General features: G+C 31.9%; 3 protein-coding genes across 3 annotated transcripts; 1 reads left to right on the forward strand and 2 right to left on the reverse strand.

Annotated features, from left to right (window-relative positions):
- Positions 1–1,477: 1,477 nt before the first annotated feature.
- Positions 1,478–4,356, reverse strand: LOC25500967 (ubiquitin-related modifier 1 homolog 2). The gene is made up of 4 exons (XM_013589504.3): positions 4,196–4,356; positions 2,969–3,050; positions 2,792–2,874; positions 1,478–1,906 (listed from the first exon to the last, which is right to left on the reverse strand). Exons 1-4 carry the CDS (start codon positions 4,216–4,218, stop codon positions 1,789–1,791), a joined length of 306 nt encoding a protein of 101 aa, XP_013444958.1. The 5' UTR covers positions 4,219–4,356; the 3' UTR covers positions 1,478–1,788.
- Positions 4,357–6,427: 2,071 nt separating this feature from the next.
- On the forward strand, positions 6,428–11,607 carry LOC25500968 (ATPase GET3A). The gene is made up of 7 exons (XM_013589505.3): positions 6,428–6,846; positions 7,894–8,018; positions 9,847–9,997; positions 10,378–10,488; positions 10,696–10,834; positions 10,916–11,031; positions 11,198–11,607. The coding sequence occupies exons 1-7, from the start codon at positions 6,589–6,591 to the stop codon at positions 11,372–11,374; spliced, it is 1,077 nt and encodes a 358-aa protein (XP_013444959.1). The 5' UTR covers positions 6,428–6,588; the 3' UTR covers positions 11,375–11,607.
- A 3,582-nt stretch (positions 11,608–15,189) lies between these two features.
- On the reverse strand, positions 15,190–15,540 carry LOC25500969 (uncharacterized). Its single transcript, XM_013589506.1, has one exon. It carries the CDS (start codon positions 15,538–15,540, stop codon positions 15,190–15,192), a length of 351 nt encoding a protein of 116 aa, XP_013444960.1.
- Positions 15,541–18,064: the final 2,524 nt, after the last annotated feature.

An 18,064-nucleotide genomic window follows, 5' to 3' on the forward strand; every position in this document is an offset into this window, starting at 1 on the left:
GAAATTTCCAATTCCATTTTTCTCTTATTTTTCTGTTAGTGGCAAAAGATAACTTAAAGATAGAAGTGAAAGACTATACAAATTTTCTGTTAGTGGCAAAAAATAACTTAAAATAGAAGTGAAAGACTATTCAAAAGCAATATACTAAGATAAAAGGAGATTTAGTTTTGTTGCAACTTTTTTATGAGTTGAGTAAATTGACAATGTTGGTTAGATAAATAACATTCTTTGTATAGAATTTTGACTAAACATGTTTTTGTCTGATCAAATTTGTTCACCCTCAACAAATCATCAATCGAGTAACATGCATAATACACCTTCTAAGTTCTGACATTACTTGACTTCGATCAACACCATGCAGTGTAACAACTACTTTATCCTCCAGATTTTTTGCTTTTCGCGTTGAGAGAGAGACATCATGATAGATGTGTAAAATGGAACTCGTTCAATCAAAATTGCACCATTCTAAACGTTGATGAAGGTTGCCTTAACAACCCTATAAGAGCTGGGTTTGGTGGTTTACTTCGTCACCCTTGTGTGTCTCGGCTCTCAGGGTTCTCGGGGTTCATCCCAAGATCCTCTGAGATTCTTTATGTTGAGCTTCATGCTACTCACCGGGGGCTTTTATTGGCTAAGCAGTTGAATCACCATGTTGTTTTTTGTTTCGCAAACTCTTCTTCGTGTTGATCTCCCTCAAGACCAAACTCTAAGATTTAACAAGTATTCTAATTTGATCCAAGAAATTAAAGGTCTTCTCCATCAAGATTGAAATGCTCGCATCGCTCACACCCTTCAAGAAAGAAAAAATTGTATGCAGCTATACGTTGTTTTGAATCACATTCATTACTTAGAAATTAAAGGATGCAAATTACATAACAAAATCAACTATGGACAATGTCATACATCGATTTTAGATCAACTATAACGATCAACTGCATCAAATCCAAATCAACAAACCTCTGTTGTTTGACTCTGTCCAGCTTCTGTCATGTTTATAATTTATAGTTTTAAAAACATAATTTATAGTTTTAAAAACGCACTCATTTCACATTTTGCCATCGATTTTAAAATTAATTGAACACTTGGTTAAATTCTTTTGGTTCTCTTTGAACCCTGATAATGATGTCATATCTACCCTCTTTCGTTGTTTACGTTTACAAGGGTCGTTCAAACTTTCTGTTTTTTTATTTTAACTGATAAACAAACTAAAGACGGTATTTGTTCAAACAAATATTAAACAATAAATTGAGACTTAGAACTTAATTGAGCACGTTGAATGACTTAAAATTTGAGCAAAATCCCTATATTCCTAAGCAAGTATGCCAATCGACAAAAAAGGAAGAAAAAAAATATGTCAGGCCCTGAACTTGTTGCCAAAACCTTATGTATATGACAATGACAGTTTGATATTAATCATCCTGCTTCAATTCGATTGTTTCTAAAAATTGACCAACAGTCAAAGAATGAAGATCCAATATGAACAAGTTGATAAGTCCTTGCAGCAGTGTTTAAGTAACAAGGGGATAGCTAAAGATTGATATGCAGTAAGCAAAGTATGCAAATGTTAATTTGTTAATACAATACATGTTTTTACATCTTTTGCCAAAAGACAAAGTATAATAGCAAAATATGATATCTGTGAAACTAGAGTATTCAGTGCATATAGCATACTAGGCTATGTAAGTTGATTCAGCAATTTGATAGCCAAATTGTAATCAGCAAGGTTCGCCATGACTCCAACGATTGTTTTTATTATATTACTTCATCAAAAATTTGATAACCTACAAGCTAACCACCATGCAAGGTTGATATAAAGACCACCACATCTTTCTCTTCCAGTGTAGTACTTAGTTGACCGCTTAGCTCCCAATCACAATCATTCACAAGGACGAGAACTCCAGGCCGACTGCAAGACAAATCACAGGCAGAAATAAATAGTTCAGGAACCATGTAATGATAACATTACACATTTTATGCATCTGGCACTTCAGTTATATGTAATCTTATATCAACATATCAAAGGATAGACTCTAGAACGGATAGCAAGTGATCAGAATTCAGAATGATCACCCTAAGGTGTATCACACCAGAACATATGTCTCTAACAGACTGTAACCACTCTAACTTACTCAACTGGGAACTGTCAGTCATCTAGGGCGTGTTAACTGACATGTGTCAGTTAACTAGAGGTAGTTAAATTGAGAATTCAGTTAAATCAGAAAAGCAAAAGCTCTCTAGATTCATGAAAGTACAAACTCTATTATGGTATCAGAGCCTTACGTTTCGGAGCACCGATTATTTATATACACGCACCAAGCCCAATATTATTTGGTGTGAGAATTCGGAAAAAGCCAAGTCCCGCATAGAAAATATACGACTCTTGATAGAGTGGCACCCCTCACCTTACAAACCGGTTTTGTAAGGATGAGTTAGGCCAAATATAAAAAATAAAAAAAAATAATACCTAATATAGTATTAATGAGGCCCAACTTAAGCACAATCATTCCTTTCTATTAAATTTCTCCGTTGACCACAGAAAAACCTTTCATGGGTGTTAATGAGGAACACAATAATAATTACCAAGAAAAAGGATCATCTAATAGAAAGCTTATCGACTAAGGGAGCAAGTGCCCATCATTCAATCATTTAGGTTCAAATAATGGTGCACTCGCTTGGATAAAATTTACTGTGGCTACACCCTTAATTACTCACTTAAAAATAAGCTCACTCTAGAGAAATAACTTTTAACTAATGATACATGATTCAAGTGTATTTATATCATCAAGCTTACACAGTATCTCCTTTCATGAACATTTCGGGCCTCTCCTTAATCAAGTTGGTTCGCACCCAAGAAAGCAATCCTTTCATGGTTAACTGAAAAGCATGAAGAGAATCTTATAAAAATGCCAATCCTAGAAGTATGTTGGAAAAAAATCATAGACCAATAATTCTTTAAGTCATATACTACCTTGTCTTCTTTATTTTGTTGCTCAAATTCAACATTGACATTGTGAATCTTCTTGGAGTCGCAAAGAAGCTCCAAACCCCCGCTGCATGTTTCAACCATTTTAACCAACCAGACAAAAATTAAATTTCTAATTTCAGATATAGATAACTACATCAAAACAAAATGGCATATTAAACATAAGTACAAAGAAACTGAATAAGATAAAGTGGAAAATTCCAAAACCAAAATAACTGTATAATTTAAGCACAATAGTAATTCCGACAATATTGGATTAAGATATTAGCATGCCTATAGCAATAGAACTTAGTTTAGGTTTGAATTACTCTTCTGATTCTAACACAACACAAAAGTCTGTACACTGTGAAAATCATAACTAAACTCTAACAAGACCTATGAAGTACGGAAAGAAACACCAGACATGACGCTAACACCAACACGCTAAAACCGATAAAAATTTAAGAAAGTGACATAATTATGTGTAATCATGTGTCTGTGTCGCGTTGTGTCGGTGTCAGACATGTGTTGGATACACACCTAATCTGAGGAGTGTATGTGCTTCATAGAACAAGACTGAATAGTTTGACCCTATGAAGCACGGACACTCCTCGGATCAGGCGCTTGTCTGACACCGACACATATAATTACATTGAATTATATGATTTTCTCAAATTATTAGCAGTGTCGTGTCCGATGTCCGTGTCTGTACTTCATAGGTTTTGACCAAATGAACCAGTGAACCAACTATGTAATTAGTTCAAATAACATGTCAAACCAGTTATATCAATCAACTTAAGTTACTCAATTTGACTCTCTGAACTATCACTCTCATCAAATAGGGCCCGTTTGAATTAGCTTATTTTAGAGCTTATATAAAACAGCATATGCAAATAAATAAGTTTTTATGTATTATTTATAAGTTTTTAAGGTAGTTTATGAAAAAACGGTTTATGAAGATACAATTTCCGTTAGTGAGAGCTTATAAATTAAAATAAAAGCTTATTTATTTACATAAGCTATTTTTCATAAGCTTAAAATAAGCTCAAACCAAACGGGGCTATTAAAATCAACTAAAAGGTTCATAAACTATGAAAAATACATCAATTTAGTCCCTAAACCATGGTGAAAAAAACCAATTTGTTAAGTTAATTCCTAAGTTAGTTTTTGTAGTTTTTTGAATTAACAAGTTACAAGCAGAGAATTATAACAAGTGAAATAAGATAAACTTACCCAAATTCAAGTGTAAGCTGCATGTTGAATGATCCCGTTTATTGAGAAACCCCAAAACCCTAGAGAGAGAAACGATCGAATGATGAGAGAGGAATAAACTCGAACAGTGAGAGATGAAAGGGGAATTCTTCGCAATGTGTAAGCCTTTAAGGTGCGTTCAGATTTCTTTGAAAAGAATCAAAGAAAACGATGTCGTTTTACGGAATTTTTTTATTTTAAAAATATTGTTATTTTCGTAGGCTAGGATAATCTCCTTAATGTATCCGAACTTTAAAATAAATTTAATTGCGAACTTCGTTTGTTTAAATATAATCTAACGTTTGTGTTCGTAACCACGATGGAGATTGGATAGCTGGTTTTTCTCATTATGAAGTTGGAAATGATGTGTTATTAACCGAGTTACGTGCTATGCAGATATGTCTTGATTTTTGTAGTAAAAAAGTTATGTCAACATTATTTGTGAGTGATTGTTTGGAAGCAGTAGACCTGATTATTGATGGTCGTAATCATATCTTGCACACTTATGCTACTGACATCCTTCATATTAGAGATGGTTTACATGGAAATGGAAATACAACATTGGTGCATGTTCATAAGGAACAAAATATGTGTGCAGATTTTATGGCTAAGGAAGGATCACATGTAAAAGGTGCTCTGCTCATTGGAACTGCCCTCCGTCTGACACGGAATCTCTCATCCTGAGAGATAAGCTTGGAACTTAATTTCGTCTCTCCCTTTTTTTCTTTTTCTTTTTGCCTCGTTACTTTGTAACACTACAAGAAAAAAGAACCTAACGTTTGTGTAACAATTTTTTTTTAATGAGAAATGTTAGTTATTATTGTTATATTAGTTTTCTCTACTTTTTTTATATTTGAACTCAAGACATTCAACTTTTTATCTATTAAGTAAAATCAGTTGAGTTACTCAACCGCAAAGAATTTTTTGTTACATGCAATTTGAAAGACTTGTTCTTGATCAGTTTCAAAGCAACGTAATATTACGGTGTTTGACCAACATGATCATTTAGCAAGTAAAACTTTGAGCATGTATGATCACGAATAAGATCACCAAAACTTTCTAAGTTGGAATCTAGAAATATCATGTCATCAACATTAAAGGCTACTGAATCCACACTAGGTCGTAGCCAAGTGACGATATGAGGAAGCTGTTGAACAATGTGAGAGACAACAAAAGCAAAATCTTTCAAGACATGATGTAGAAGAGATAACCTTTTAGTGTCAATGTCTTGGACAAAATGCTTAATATCCTCAAAGATACATGATAGTGGGTCAATGGGGTCAATATTTGAAATAACTTATTTCATCCAAGTACACATAGTATCTCGATCCCCCACTTTGAATTGGAACCCATCCATATGGAGTTCAATATAGTTTTGTAGAGTTCGAAGTAGGAGATCCCTTTCGAGTAGCAGCATGTAAGACAAAAAATTTCCCAAGTAATTATCTTTAAGCACTTTGATCCATAATTTATCTTTAAGGTTAAGAGTATCCCGCACTAATTTGTCAAGGAGAGACATATTTTGGAATATACCAATATGAATATCAAGGCCACACAATCTATTGTGTCGAGTCACTTTATCTCAACTAGCCAAATAAATCTTTTGTCTTTAATTTTGACCCCTTTCACACAAATCTAAGTGCAACTCTGTCAAAATAATCATAAATAGATTGAGAATACCATTGGATTTGCATCTCTTAAGAAGGTATAGAGTTAATAACAACAATAGCAAGAACCAAACTACCAAACTTATTGAGGAGCCTCCCATTCCAAGAAAGTTAAATTTGACTTCACACGATCAACAACATCCACAAAGTCTTGTCGATTAATGCACTTGTCGTCTTTTCTAAGATAACGCGAAGTATATTCTAAGTATTGGTGAATTATCTTATAAACATCTGATAAAAGATTTTTTAAAATTTTTTAAAATTAGCTCAAATACTTTGTGAGTACGTATGTACAAATATAAAAAAAGTATTGATGTCTGATATATATCCAATATATATACGTCTCTATATGTATCCGAATTATATAACCCCAATTAAGCACAAAAGTTCTCCAACCCTAATGATAAACATATTGAGTCTTTTCCTTGTCTTTTCTTGGTTTATTTTCCCTTTTTTCCCCTTTTGTAACAAAAAAAAGAAACAAACAAATTTTCCCCTATCTTTTATAAAATTAAAACAGAAAAATGAATGGATTTAACATAAAAATTGGATTTAGATTCAGTCTGTCCAAAATCTGAAAAGTGAAAACACATTACCACTTTTAATTATATTGAAAATCCAAACACAAACCTTAAAAACTAAACAAATAAAACAAAACAAAATCATCATTCTCTGATTCATCAAACACCAAAGAGAATCAGAGAAACTATGGAAGATCAACCACTACCAGAAGGAACATTACAAAACATCTTAGAACAAGAAACCTTAAAGTGGGTTTTCGTTGGTGGCAAAGGTGGTGTTGGAAAAACAACATGCAGTTCCATTCTCTCTATTCTTCTCGCTTCTGTTCGTTCTTCTGTTCTCATCATATCAACCGATCCTGCTCATAATCTTAGCGATGCTTTTCAACAACGATTCACAAAAACCCCTACTTTGGTTAATGGTTTCTCCAATCTCTATGCTATGGTTTGTTTCACTCTCTCACTCACTCTTACCCTTTTTGAAATTTTCAATTTTTTCATTGCGAAAGTGTTGAATTTTGCTTCTTGTGGTGATTAATTGAACCCCTTTTGTTATTTTATGAATTTCATCATAACCCTGTTGTCAATTTTCAATTTTTGTTATCTGTTAAGAATAATTGAACCCTTTTTATTTTTTTATGAATCTGAGTATGGCCCTTTTTTCAATTTTCAATTTACTGAATCCAAAAGTGATAAATTTTGCCTCTTGTGGTGAAGAATTGAACCCCATTTATTTTATTTTTATGAATCTGAGCATGTCCCTTTTGTCAATTTTTGAATCCAAAAGTGATGAATTTTGCTTCATGTGGTGAATAATTGAACTCCTTATACTTTTTATTTTTTATGAATCTCTTTATAACCCTTTTGTTAATTTTCATTTTTTGGCTTACAATACTGTTAAATTTTGTTTCTTGTGGTGAATTATGGAACTTCTTTTATTTTTTTATGAATCTGAGCATGCCCCTTATGTCAATTTTCAATTTTTTTCATCCAAAACTGTTAAACTTTGTTAATTGTGGAGAATAATAATTGAACACCTTTTATTATTTTTAGGGTTAATAGTGTTTTTCACCCCAGTAATATATGTCATTTCCAGTTTTCGTCCCTATAAAATTTTCGGTTTGATTTGTGTCCTTGTAAAATTTTCATTTTCCGGAAAACACCCTTAATAGGCTATTTTCTAGAAATTTTGGTTTTTGAATGGCCTATTAGGGGTGTTTTTCGGAAAAAAAATATTTTACGAGAATATAAATCAACCCGAAAATTTTATAGGGGCGAAAACCGGAAATGGCATATACTACAGGGGTGAAAAGCACTATTAACCCTTATTTTTATTTTTATGAATTAGATTTTAGCATGACCCTTTTGTCAATTTTTGATTTTTTGTCTTAGAAAACTGATAAATTTTGTTTCTTGTGGTGAATAATCGAACCCCTTTATTTGGGATTGGTTTGTATAATTTTGTTATGTGTTGTGATGTTCTGTTTTGTAGGAGGTGGATCCTACAGTTGAGCATGAAGATATGAGTAGTTCTGATGGGATGGATAATTTGTTCAATGAGCTAGCTGGTGCAATTCCTGGAATTGATGAGGCTATGAGCTTTGCTGAGATGTTGAAGTAAGGATTCTTTGACTTATAAGTTATAATCTTATTGAACATGTTTTTATTTTTTTCCTTCTGACTTTAGAATTAGTTTTTGAGGTATGTGAATGTTTGATGTTTACCATAGATTAGACTGACTTAGGGTGAAACGTTTGGGACATTTCGGTGATTTGAGTTAAAGACGGGTTGATGATAATTGTATGTAATAGTTTTAGAAAATGTTTGTTATTACCCTAATCGGAACTTTTGAAAACACGTATGTCGAAACAACACTAGAGAGAAAGAGAGAGAGCTGGTGTAGCACCTAAAGTAGAAAAGATGGTGGAAACTAGGCTTAGGTGGTTTGCGTATGTAGACAGAACACCTGTGGATTATATAGTAAAGAGAGTAGATTAAATGCTAGAAAAACTATAAGAGAAACTAGTAAGATCTAGAGATAAATGAGTTGGGTAGAAATATGATATATGTTAGAACTTTATGGTGTCGTTTGATCCATGTAGCCGATCCCAATTAGTGGGATAAGGCTTGGTTGTTGTTGTATCCTGAAAATAGATACCGAGGTTGATGTGTTTTTTACCATATCTTTCGTTAGCTAATTTTTTTATGTAAGATACACAATTCCTTTTTGCATGAATCCTACTATGCCTATGAATATGATACCCTGCTGTCCTGCACTCTCCTGTGGCCTCTGATTGCTGCCTCTTTCGTTGTAGTGCTTTGCTTCTTCTTCATCTTTACTTTACCTAGGCAGGCATGCAAAACAAATTATTTTAACTTAAGACGATCTCCCAACGTAAACTTGTGAAGATAAGTTTTCAAGGAGCAAAAAGATATCTATTAGTCCTTATTTATTGCTTGTTATCTGGAGGCTTTAGATTAATCTTGAGGTTTTTCTCGTGATTATTTATGGGAAAACAATAGCCTTTGATGAGTATCAATATCATATCTCCACACCAAGTCATCGTCGTGAGTTATCACATTCGTATCTGGTGGTGTGATGGCAAACACATGTCATAGAAAATTGATTTCTCTTGGGAAATTAAGACATGGGAATTGTAAATTATTTCACACACAAAATAATAGGGTACATTAAAAATTCCTATCATAATTCATAAGTCTCTGAGAAATCTTTGAAAAATTCTGTAATAAAGGGTTAGTTATCCTTATCGCATAAGTAAAAATTGTTTTGTCAGCATTCAAGCATTTACTGATTTTCTATGATTGATTCGTCTAGAAACCCGTTAACCAAGTATGTGCTGCTCCCATAGGGATATTGAAATGTTGCTTTTCAATGCACACAACTTTTATATTGTTCAGCATGTTTTTTACTATGCTGTCAACAGCACTGTGATCACGTGCTATAGCAGTTTAGGGCTCTGCTGCGATGCAATTTCAATGCTACTTGTGGCGCGTGGTCAACGGTAGCAATGAGAGCGGCCGCTAATTGCAGCAGAGAAGGCGTTTCACAGCCGCATTTGTGTTGGAGATTGCAATGCCTTGCTTTTCTTTTTCTTTTTTTGAAACAGTTGGCTATACCCTGTTTGCCCTCTGATATTTTTTAACTCAATTAGTAGTCAAGTTATATTGGGTTTTGATTGTTTTCTTTGACCGAAGGGTTTGTTGTTATCCCTTTAATTTGGCGTGTTTTTCTATTTTTGAGTATTTAGTATCTTGTTGGAATTTGTGTTTAGTTGGTATACTAATTTTTAGTCTTTACAATAGCGGCTATACTACTATACTATCTACTATACTGCTAAACAGTTTTGGGGTCTGGCGCTCCGCGCCACTATCTAAGATTAACAACCAACGGTTTTTGATCTGTAATATTTTTCTTTTCTTTCAGATTGGTGCAGACAATGGATTATTCTGTTATTGTATTTGATACTGCTCCCACTGGCCACACCCTTAGACTGTTGCAATTCCCATCAGTTTTAGAGAAGGGTCTTGCAAAGGTGATGTCCTTGAAGAATAAATTTGGGGGTTTGTTTAGTCAGGTATGCATTTAAGGCTCAGACTTCTTGCATCACATGATATTTTCTATAATCGTGTGAAGTTGACTAGGTTCAGTTTCAGTATATAAACTGTTATCTTCAACCACTGTTGTCTAATTTGAACAAAACGCTATTTTCTGCGATTGACAGCGTTGTTTTCAACAAAAAAGAAAATTTTAAAAACTAACCTATTGTCTGCAGCATTAGCTCTATGAATTAATTGTTTTGGTTCTTTTGATTCTGGACAACATTTGCATTATTCTTGTGATTTAATTATTCAGTGACATAACTAGGGGCAAGCTTTGATGATTCATGATATTGTATACATTTGGTTCATTTTTTATTTTGTAATTGGCAACTTTTCTTAACTTCCATCATCACAGATGACTCGCATGTTTGGCATGGGTGATGATTTCGGTGAAGATGCAATTCTTGGGAAGCTGGAAGGAATGAAGGATGTAATTGAACAAGTTAATATGCAATTCAAAGATCCAGTAAGAATTTCATCTAATTTCTGTTTTGTATTGTCTTGGAAAGTATAATACGTTGTTTATTCTTTCGCTGAATTGTGCCGTATATTATTGCCAATCAATAAACTTTAGTTTTTTTTTTTTCTCTTCATATACATACTCAAACCTTAGATTTGTATATTCATAAAACAAAATGACCTTATAATTGTTTGTATTTTTCTCTATTCACAGGACATGACAACCTTTGTCTGTGTTTGCATTCCTGAATTCCTCTCGCTTTATGAAACAGAAAGATTGGTTCAAGAACTCACAAAGTTTGAGATCGACACACACAATATCATCATTAATCAAGTTATCTTCGACGATGAAGGTAATCTGCTTGTTATATCTGAGGCATATATATATGCATTTCCTTATAGATTTTGTCAGCTAATCTGTTTTTCTCCTGCAGATGTCGAATCCAAGTTACTTAAAGCAAGAATGAAAATGCAGCAGAAGTATTTGGACCAGTTTTACATGTTGTATGATGACTTTAACATTACTAAGCTGCCACTGCTTCCACAAGAGGTAAGTTGTTTTGTTCTTGATTTCAGAGTCGGCCGTCAAGTAGCTGCACTATAGCGTAGCAGAATTTGAACAAGTTGTTATTATGAACAAATTGAGTACTTTTTTTACTTTCATAAGTTATTATGTTTGTATCAATCAGCCTTTGATCGGTAGTGCAAATTGACAGGTTACTGGTGTTGAAGCTCTGAGATCATTTTCAAGACATTTTAAAACACCGTATGAATCCATATGCAGTAAAGATCAAGTAGAGCGGTTAGAGAATAGAGTAACGGCGCTACAACAGCAGTTAAAAGAGGCAGAAGAAGAATTGGAGAGAGTCAAAACAGGGAAGAACAAGGATTGATTGTTTTCATTCATATGAATAATGTCACTATTGTATTCTCTTTTGGTTCACATTTTATTTTTTGAAGTCTAGAACTTATAAAGCATCATTCTCTTTTCTGTTTTGGGATGCTATGTAAACCAAAAAGTAAAAGGATAAAAAAATTGTTTAGGGTAGTCTTTTTTGTTTCAAGAATATTCTTTACCTGTAACTTTCAGTTTATGAGTTGGATGATTTTTTTTGAGTATTCTTTACATGTTTGTTTTCAACTTTCCAAGTTAAAAGGTAAAGACATGGTATAAAATGTGCAATTGTTTTACATGAAAAAGATCTAGTTGGTTGTGCTTGTGCAGCCAAGTTTGATGTACAATATTTCTACTAGAGATTAAATTTCACACACTTTTAGTATTAAATAAAAAGTTTACATTGTTGACAAATCATAGTGCAGATATAAAACTAGAGTAGTAAGAGCATTTGTTTACAAGATAATTGATCAGCCATGTCATCGTTTCTTTAAAGATGGAACCTGGGAATTAGGGTTGGGAATAGGCCAGGCCAGGCTTTGATAGGCCTGAGCCTGACCTACGAAAAAATTTGCAGGCCTGAGCCTGGCCTATGGCCTTTCATAGGCCTATTATTTTGGTCTGGCCTGGCCTATTTAAAAGCCTGGCCTGAAAGCCTATTTACAGGCCTACTTACTATTAAAGTCATTAAACATTCCATTTTATCTACTTTTAAATAGGCTTAATAGGCTTCAAAGCCTATTCCAGTGTAAGATTTGTCTATCACTATAAGGCCTTAAAAACATATTTCACTATAAAGCTTTAAAGCCTATTTAAAAAGTCCACTATGAAGCCTAACATGCATAAACAGGCCGGCCTATTAGGATTCATAGGCTTTTTTTATAGCCTAAGCCTGGCCTATTTACTTAAATAGGCTTTTTAAAAAGCCTAAGCCTAGCCTTTTTAATAAACAGGCCAGGCCAGGCCAGGCTTAAACAGGCCAGGCCATAGGCCCCTGTAGGCCGGCCTGGCCTATTCCCAACCCTACGGGGAATGAATCCTCATGCGTAATTTATGCGAGAGTAAAGTGGTGATCTATTACCATTCAAATTCAATTTATCTAAATTCTTTATGTGTTTCTCTCTTCTGATGAATGGTGAGGAATCACACTTTACTCTCATGTGTAAATTACACTACATGCAAGAAAAAAAAAGAGGAGAGGACCCAATCATTCTATTCATTGACTCATGATAATAGTATTCTATCTCCTTCCACTCTTATTTTATGATAGAGCCGCATGGTAATGAGAAGATTTATTCTGCATTTTACTTTGATCACAATATAGTATTTTGAATTATATTGTTTCTAAACATCCAAATCAAAAGAAATTCTGTTTTTTTTTTTTTTGGTTAAGTAGTTTAGTGAATGTAAATTTTCATTTTAAAATAAATAAGTGAAGTGTCTGAAGTTCGAATTTAACCATACATGTATTATGCAATATCTCTATCAATCGATATAAGCTTACAGAGAGTCGAACACCGTTTCTTAAATACTTCTAATTGATAAGAAAAAGAAAAAGAAATACTTCTAATTGATATACTTAGTTATCTCTATCAATAACTAAGTATATCTAAAAAAAGAAAAAGAAATATGTCAATAAATAAAAGGGTTAATTAAGTTTTTGGTCTCTATAAATATCTGCAGTTTTCTTTTTAGTCCCTATAAAAAAAAATCACACTTTTTAGTCCTTACAAAATTTTCCGTTAGTGTTTTTAGTCCCTGCTAAATTAAAATTTGTTTAATTATGCTTAAAATTTTAAATTTTTTAATGATTTTTTACATACTTGTTTAAATCATTATAAAAGGTTCCGCCACAATAAATTAGCTCAAAATTTTATTTTTAGGTCCAAATTTTCGTTAGTTTTATCTTGAAATTTTGACGTTTTAAAAAAAATTATATTTAATTCATTACATGTTAAAAAATTTTAATTTTTTATAAAAGAGATTATTATAATGTTCTTAACATGTCTGTTAAAAATAATTTAAAAATATAAAAGTTTAAGTATAATTAAACAAATTTCAATTTAGTAGGGACCAACACATACTTTTAGTCCTTGTAAAATTAAAATTTGCATAATTGTGCTTAAACTTTTAAATTTGTAACATATTTTTCACATACTTACTTAGAATATTATACAAAGTTCTTCCGCAAAAAAGTAACTTAAAATTTTATTATTAGGTTCAAATTTTCATTAATATAGTCTTGAAAATTTATCTTTTAGAAAAATTCATATTTAATTCATTACATGTTAAAAAACTAAATTTTTTTATAAAAGAGTGTCTTACGATGTTATGAACATATATGTAAAAAATCTGTCAAAAATTTAGAAGTTTAAGTATAATTAAACAAATTTTAATTTAACAGGGACTAAAAACACTAACAGAAAATTTTATAAGGATTAAAAAATGTGATTTATTTTTATAGGGACTAATAACAAAACTGCAGATATTTTATTTCCTTCATTGTGTTATCTCATGTGATTCAAAAGTAGAGAAGTTAATTTCCAAAGACATAATTGTTTTAGGAGTTATAAAGATACTTGACGACTAAGATTTACTATAATTAGTTTACACCATTTACATACACTTCAGAGTTAGCCATATATGTAACAAACAAAATAAGCTTAACTTATTGCATAAAAAACAAAATCAATTAGCTATTTAAAGGAAAAAAAGAAATCTTATAGTGAGTGTCATATTCAAGATTTGCACGCCTAGGTATGAGTCAATATATGGGAACTGTTCTTCATTGTTGTCAGCAACCGTTATAGTGTCACAGATCTATCAACTATAGTATCAAAGGACATGTATGTATAGCTAGTGCCTAGTATTATCGAATCCACTAAAACATTTATAGGAAAAATTATTTTGAGAGAGTTTAATTACTCTACATTGGTGGTGTAAAATTATTTTACACATGTATCTAATGATGTATTGCTATTTTAATTAATAAATATTTTATAATCAGAACCAATCAGATGATCAAACATGACAGAATTATTACTTTATTTTTTATTTTTAAAATTGAACAGACATTTAAGAGTTCCTAATTAAACGCCAAAATACTTTTTTTTTGAGTAATAACGCAAAATACTTTATTTAAAGCATTTAAAAAGATTAACATGTTTTGAACCGGATCTAAGCTCATTCCTTAGATGGACTTAGCGATAGAGGTGCACGTTAAGGGGTTGCATCCACCAACACACTCGAGCGAATTTGCCTAACTCATCAGTGCCGCTTGATCAAAATTGGACGATTATTCACAAACAATGTCAGGAATCCCACAACGGATTTAACAGTCTCACAACCAAAAACTCATTAGACACCACCTCTTCCTCTAATGAGATAAGGCACGTTCCTTTGTGTGCTTTATCAACTCTAGCTGTCGATCTATTTTACAACTCCGATTCACTAAATATATATCTATTAGTTTCTCGAAGAGAACACTGATTACCTTTCATGGAGGGAACACGTGGGAATTAACAAGAAAAATATTCAGCATGATTTTAAGAATAATTAGTAATTAACCAACTACTAAGCTAAGACTTAAGAAAAACAAGAACGAAATTTGCAACTTAATTATTTATACTAAAAGAGGAAAAGTGATTTCGTTAATATAGAACATATGGTTCCAATGTTCATATATATTTCCATAACTATATATTACAAGGGTGATAATCGATGACTTGAAATTGAAGGTTAATTGTTTCTACTCTAATAACAATATACAAGAAGCAAATTCCTATAAATTACACAAAACAAAGAACAATATTTCTAGGTATGATTATATGAAGGTGTAATTTTGATGACAAGGCCAGGGAAGACATCATCAGGGTCATGTATATGAGGATTGTTCTCAACAATAAAAGGATCATTACACTTATCACTAATTGTGTTAAGTGTCTCACCTTCACCAACTACATAGATTTCGTCGCATGGTTTGGACAACAAGAAATGGTTGCTTTCTATGATGTTGTGATCATGATCATTTGGAATCATATAGCTATCTCTATAAATGGTTAGAAGTATGAGTGCTACAAGAACAATAGAACAATACCATGAAGTTGCATCAGCTATGGCTTTTGAGCTTAATTTTCGTCCCTTTCTTGAGTTGAAAGGAACCATGATGATCAAGATCAAAGAGAGAGAGAGAGATTGATGAGAGAAAAGAATGGTTTGGAAAGTGATTATAAAGAAAAAGTAAAGATGGAGTATGATGTGTGTGTGTGAGGGTCAGTTTTGGCGGTTACTAAGAAAAGGAAGTTGAGGTGTGGAGAAAAATGGGGGAACATAGTGTTAATATATTTTTTTTTTATTTAAACAAAGAAGTAACTAAATTCTTTTTTATATTTTTTAAATGAAATTATCTAGATTCTTTTTTGACTAAATGTGTGCAACTAGATTTGGACCTATAACATCTTGCAAACCACTAAAAATATAAGACTGTTCTTTATACATATATGGTGATTTTTATCAGCATCCATCAAACATCAATTAACAGTCATTTAATACTTTTGAGATCAATTGAGGCATTTTTTAAATCAGCTTACTCGATTTATAAAGTGTACTAAACTATAGCTAATTATCGTTCGACTTTTTTTAAGTGCCAAAACTACTTGTCAAAATATAATTCCTTACTTATGGCTTATGTTTTAATGTTTTGTTCTCATATGTTTTAGTCTTGTTTTGGTACCACTACATTTTTTGGTATCAAGTAGGCAGTTATGCTAATGATGGAAAAATATTTACTAAATTTGGTAAATCGAAATATTGAGATACACTAATGTTGAAGAAAAAAAAAAAAGGAATTACCTGACAAAAAAAAGAAAAAGGAGGAATTACACTCATCTCTTATAAGAGATACTTAAATTACACCGTCTCTTTTGTCATAATATACACTTCGCTCTCTCCTCTTACGTAAAATTTATTAGAGAAAATGTTGGAACAATGTTTTATAAGATAGCGTAAAAAGTTTTTCAACCATTGAAGAAATTTTTAGGATTACTCGCGTATTTGGTCGCTCTTTTTAAGACTATTCGTGGCACTGTCTAAATTTGTGCAACAGACTGTCAACCACGTAAAAACACCTTTTCATTTTTTTCTTTTGGTTACCACATAATAATTCATTTTCCTTTTCATATTTATAGATTTAGCGGTCCTTGCGGTTAGGATCAGTTTTTTGATGCACGCTCACTACGTGTTAGGATATTAAAGTTAGAAGATAATTTTATCACTAGAAACTTCACTTTTTAGTATAATTTTGTTCGCCTCTTTGTTTTTTCTATATTATATTACTTTAAGTTATTTTATTCTGACTTTTTATTTGCAAAAATCATTTCACTAGATTATAACACTACTTTGCGTTCTCACTTTGACTTCTTAAACATGCTTACAATTTCAATTTACTTAATTTAATTGTTCTTTTAACGTGAATGTAATCAAATATGAAGGTTCAGAAACAAGAAATTCGGGAACACAACCTCATGACATTATTTGGTAAAAAAATAAAGTCAATAGCTTAAATTGGTGTAATTTTTGCACCTTTTTTGTTTTTGCTTTTTGTAGTCGTTTCGTAGCATATTATTGAATATATCTACTTATATATGAAATACTGCCAAAAATGCACGGGTTAGAGTAGTAAATTTAAAGTGTGAGTAAACATAGCTGGATCGATAACAACCCTAGAAGCATCACTTATATACCTAACCAATGGTTCCACACTGTTTATACCTAGCTGCGCATCCTCTCTCTTAGAAGAGTGAATCTTCATTCTTCGTTCCACGCATCTAGGTTAGTGATATATTCCAAAAATGATCTGTGTTTTTATTTTCCTTGTCTTTATTGTTTAATATTAACCCTTTTATTGAAGGCATGTCCGGTGTATATATATATTAATTTTTGCAAATTATTACTGGTCGGTGTATCCATGTGAGTGTGATGTCCAGTATATCTATGTGTTGGTTCTTCATATACAAGCCTTTTGCTTGAACTTTAACAACTATAGTTTATTATAAAAGTCAATTGTATATGTTAGTTAATGTTTCTTCTTTTTCAACTAGGGTTTTGAAACTTTAGGGCTTTGAAACTTTAACAAATAGCTGAGTTTTCGAACTATTTTTGTTTGATGATACCTTACTGTATTAAAATGTTTTAGTTTTGTGATACAATTTTAGATATACTTCATATCCTAGGAATATAATAAGAATTAAAATGCGATGATTGGTCACCAAGTGGCTTTCAAATTGCAATCAAGATTTAGAGTTGATGCTATCATTTTTTTCTGCTAATAATATCTATCTATTTTTTCAGAATTTTTATTGTAGTTTGAATAGTATATTTTTTATATTGATTTTTACATTGTTTCTTTTTTATTGCTGATGAATGGAATAGAAAACTTGATGATTGGAATAGAAAGCTTGTATCTTCTTTGAGTTTTTATTTGTCAAAAGAAGTAAACAGAAGAGAAAAAAAAGAGTAAAATAGAAAGTGTTGTGCAGAACATAAAATGAATTTTCATTGTAATTGTATAACCCTAGAGAACAAAGAAAGTGTTTGTAGGAATGACTAACATCTTAATATTAAACAACAAATTCCTAAAGTACAAGCCATAATTAATAACAGAAAAATAAACTCCTAATGACTATTTCAA

This window comes from Medicago truncatula, chromosome 8 (assembly GCF_003473485.1).
Source record: "Medicago truncatula cultivar Jemalong A17 chromosome 8, MtrunA17r5.0-ANR, whole genome shotgun sequence".
In the NCBI taxonomy this organism is placed as follows: domain Eukaryota; kingdom Viridiplantae; phylum Streptophyta; class Magnoliopsida; order Fabales; family Fabaceae; genus Medicago; species Medicago truncatula.

Coding starts and splice junctions, on each gene's coding strand:
- LOC25500967 (XM_013589504.3), bottom strand. CDS start 4,218: ATGCAGCTTACACTTGAATTTGG. Junction 3,051..4,195: donor CAGCTTACACTTGAATTTGG/GTAAGTTTATCT, acceptor TGAAACATGCAG/CGGGGGTTTGGAGCTTCTTT. Junction 1,907..2,791: donor TTCATGAAAGGAGATACTGT/GTAAGCTTGATG, acceptor TTTGTCTTGCAG/TCGGCCTGGAGTTCTCGTCC.
- LOC25500968 (XM_013589505.3), top strand. CDS start 6,589: ATGGAAGATCAACCACTACCAGAAGGAACATTACAAAACATCTTAGAA. Junction 6,847..7,893: donor TCTCCAATCTCTATGCTATG/GTTTGTTTCACT, acceptor TCTGTTTTGTAG/GAGGTGGATCCTACAGTTGA. Junction 11,032..11,197: donor TGCCACTGCTTCCACAAGAG/GTAAGTTGTTTT, acceptor GCAAATTGACAG/GTTACTGGTGTTGAAGCTCT.
- LOC25500969 (XM_013589506.1), bottom strand. CDS start 15,540: ATGGTTCCTTTCAACTCAAGAAAGGGACGAAAATTAAGCTCAAAAGCC.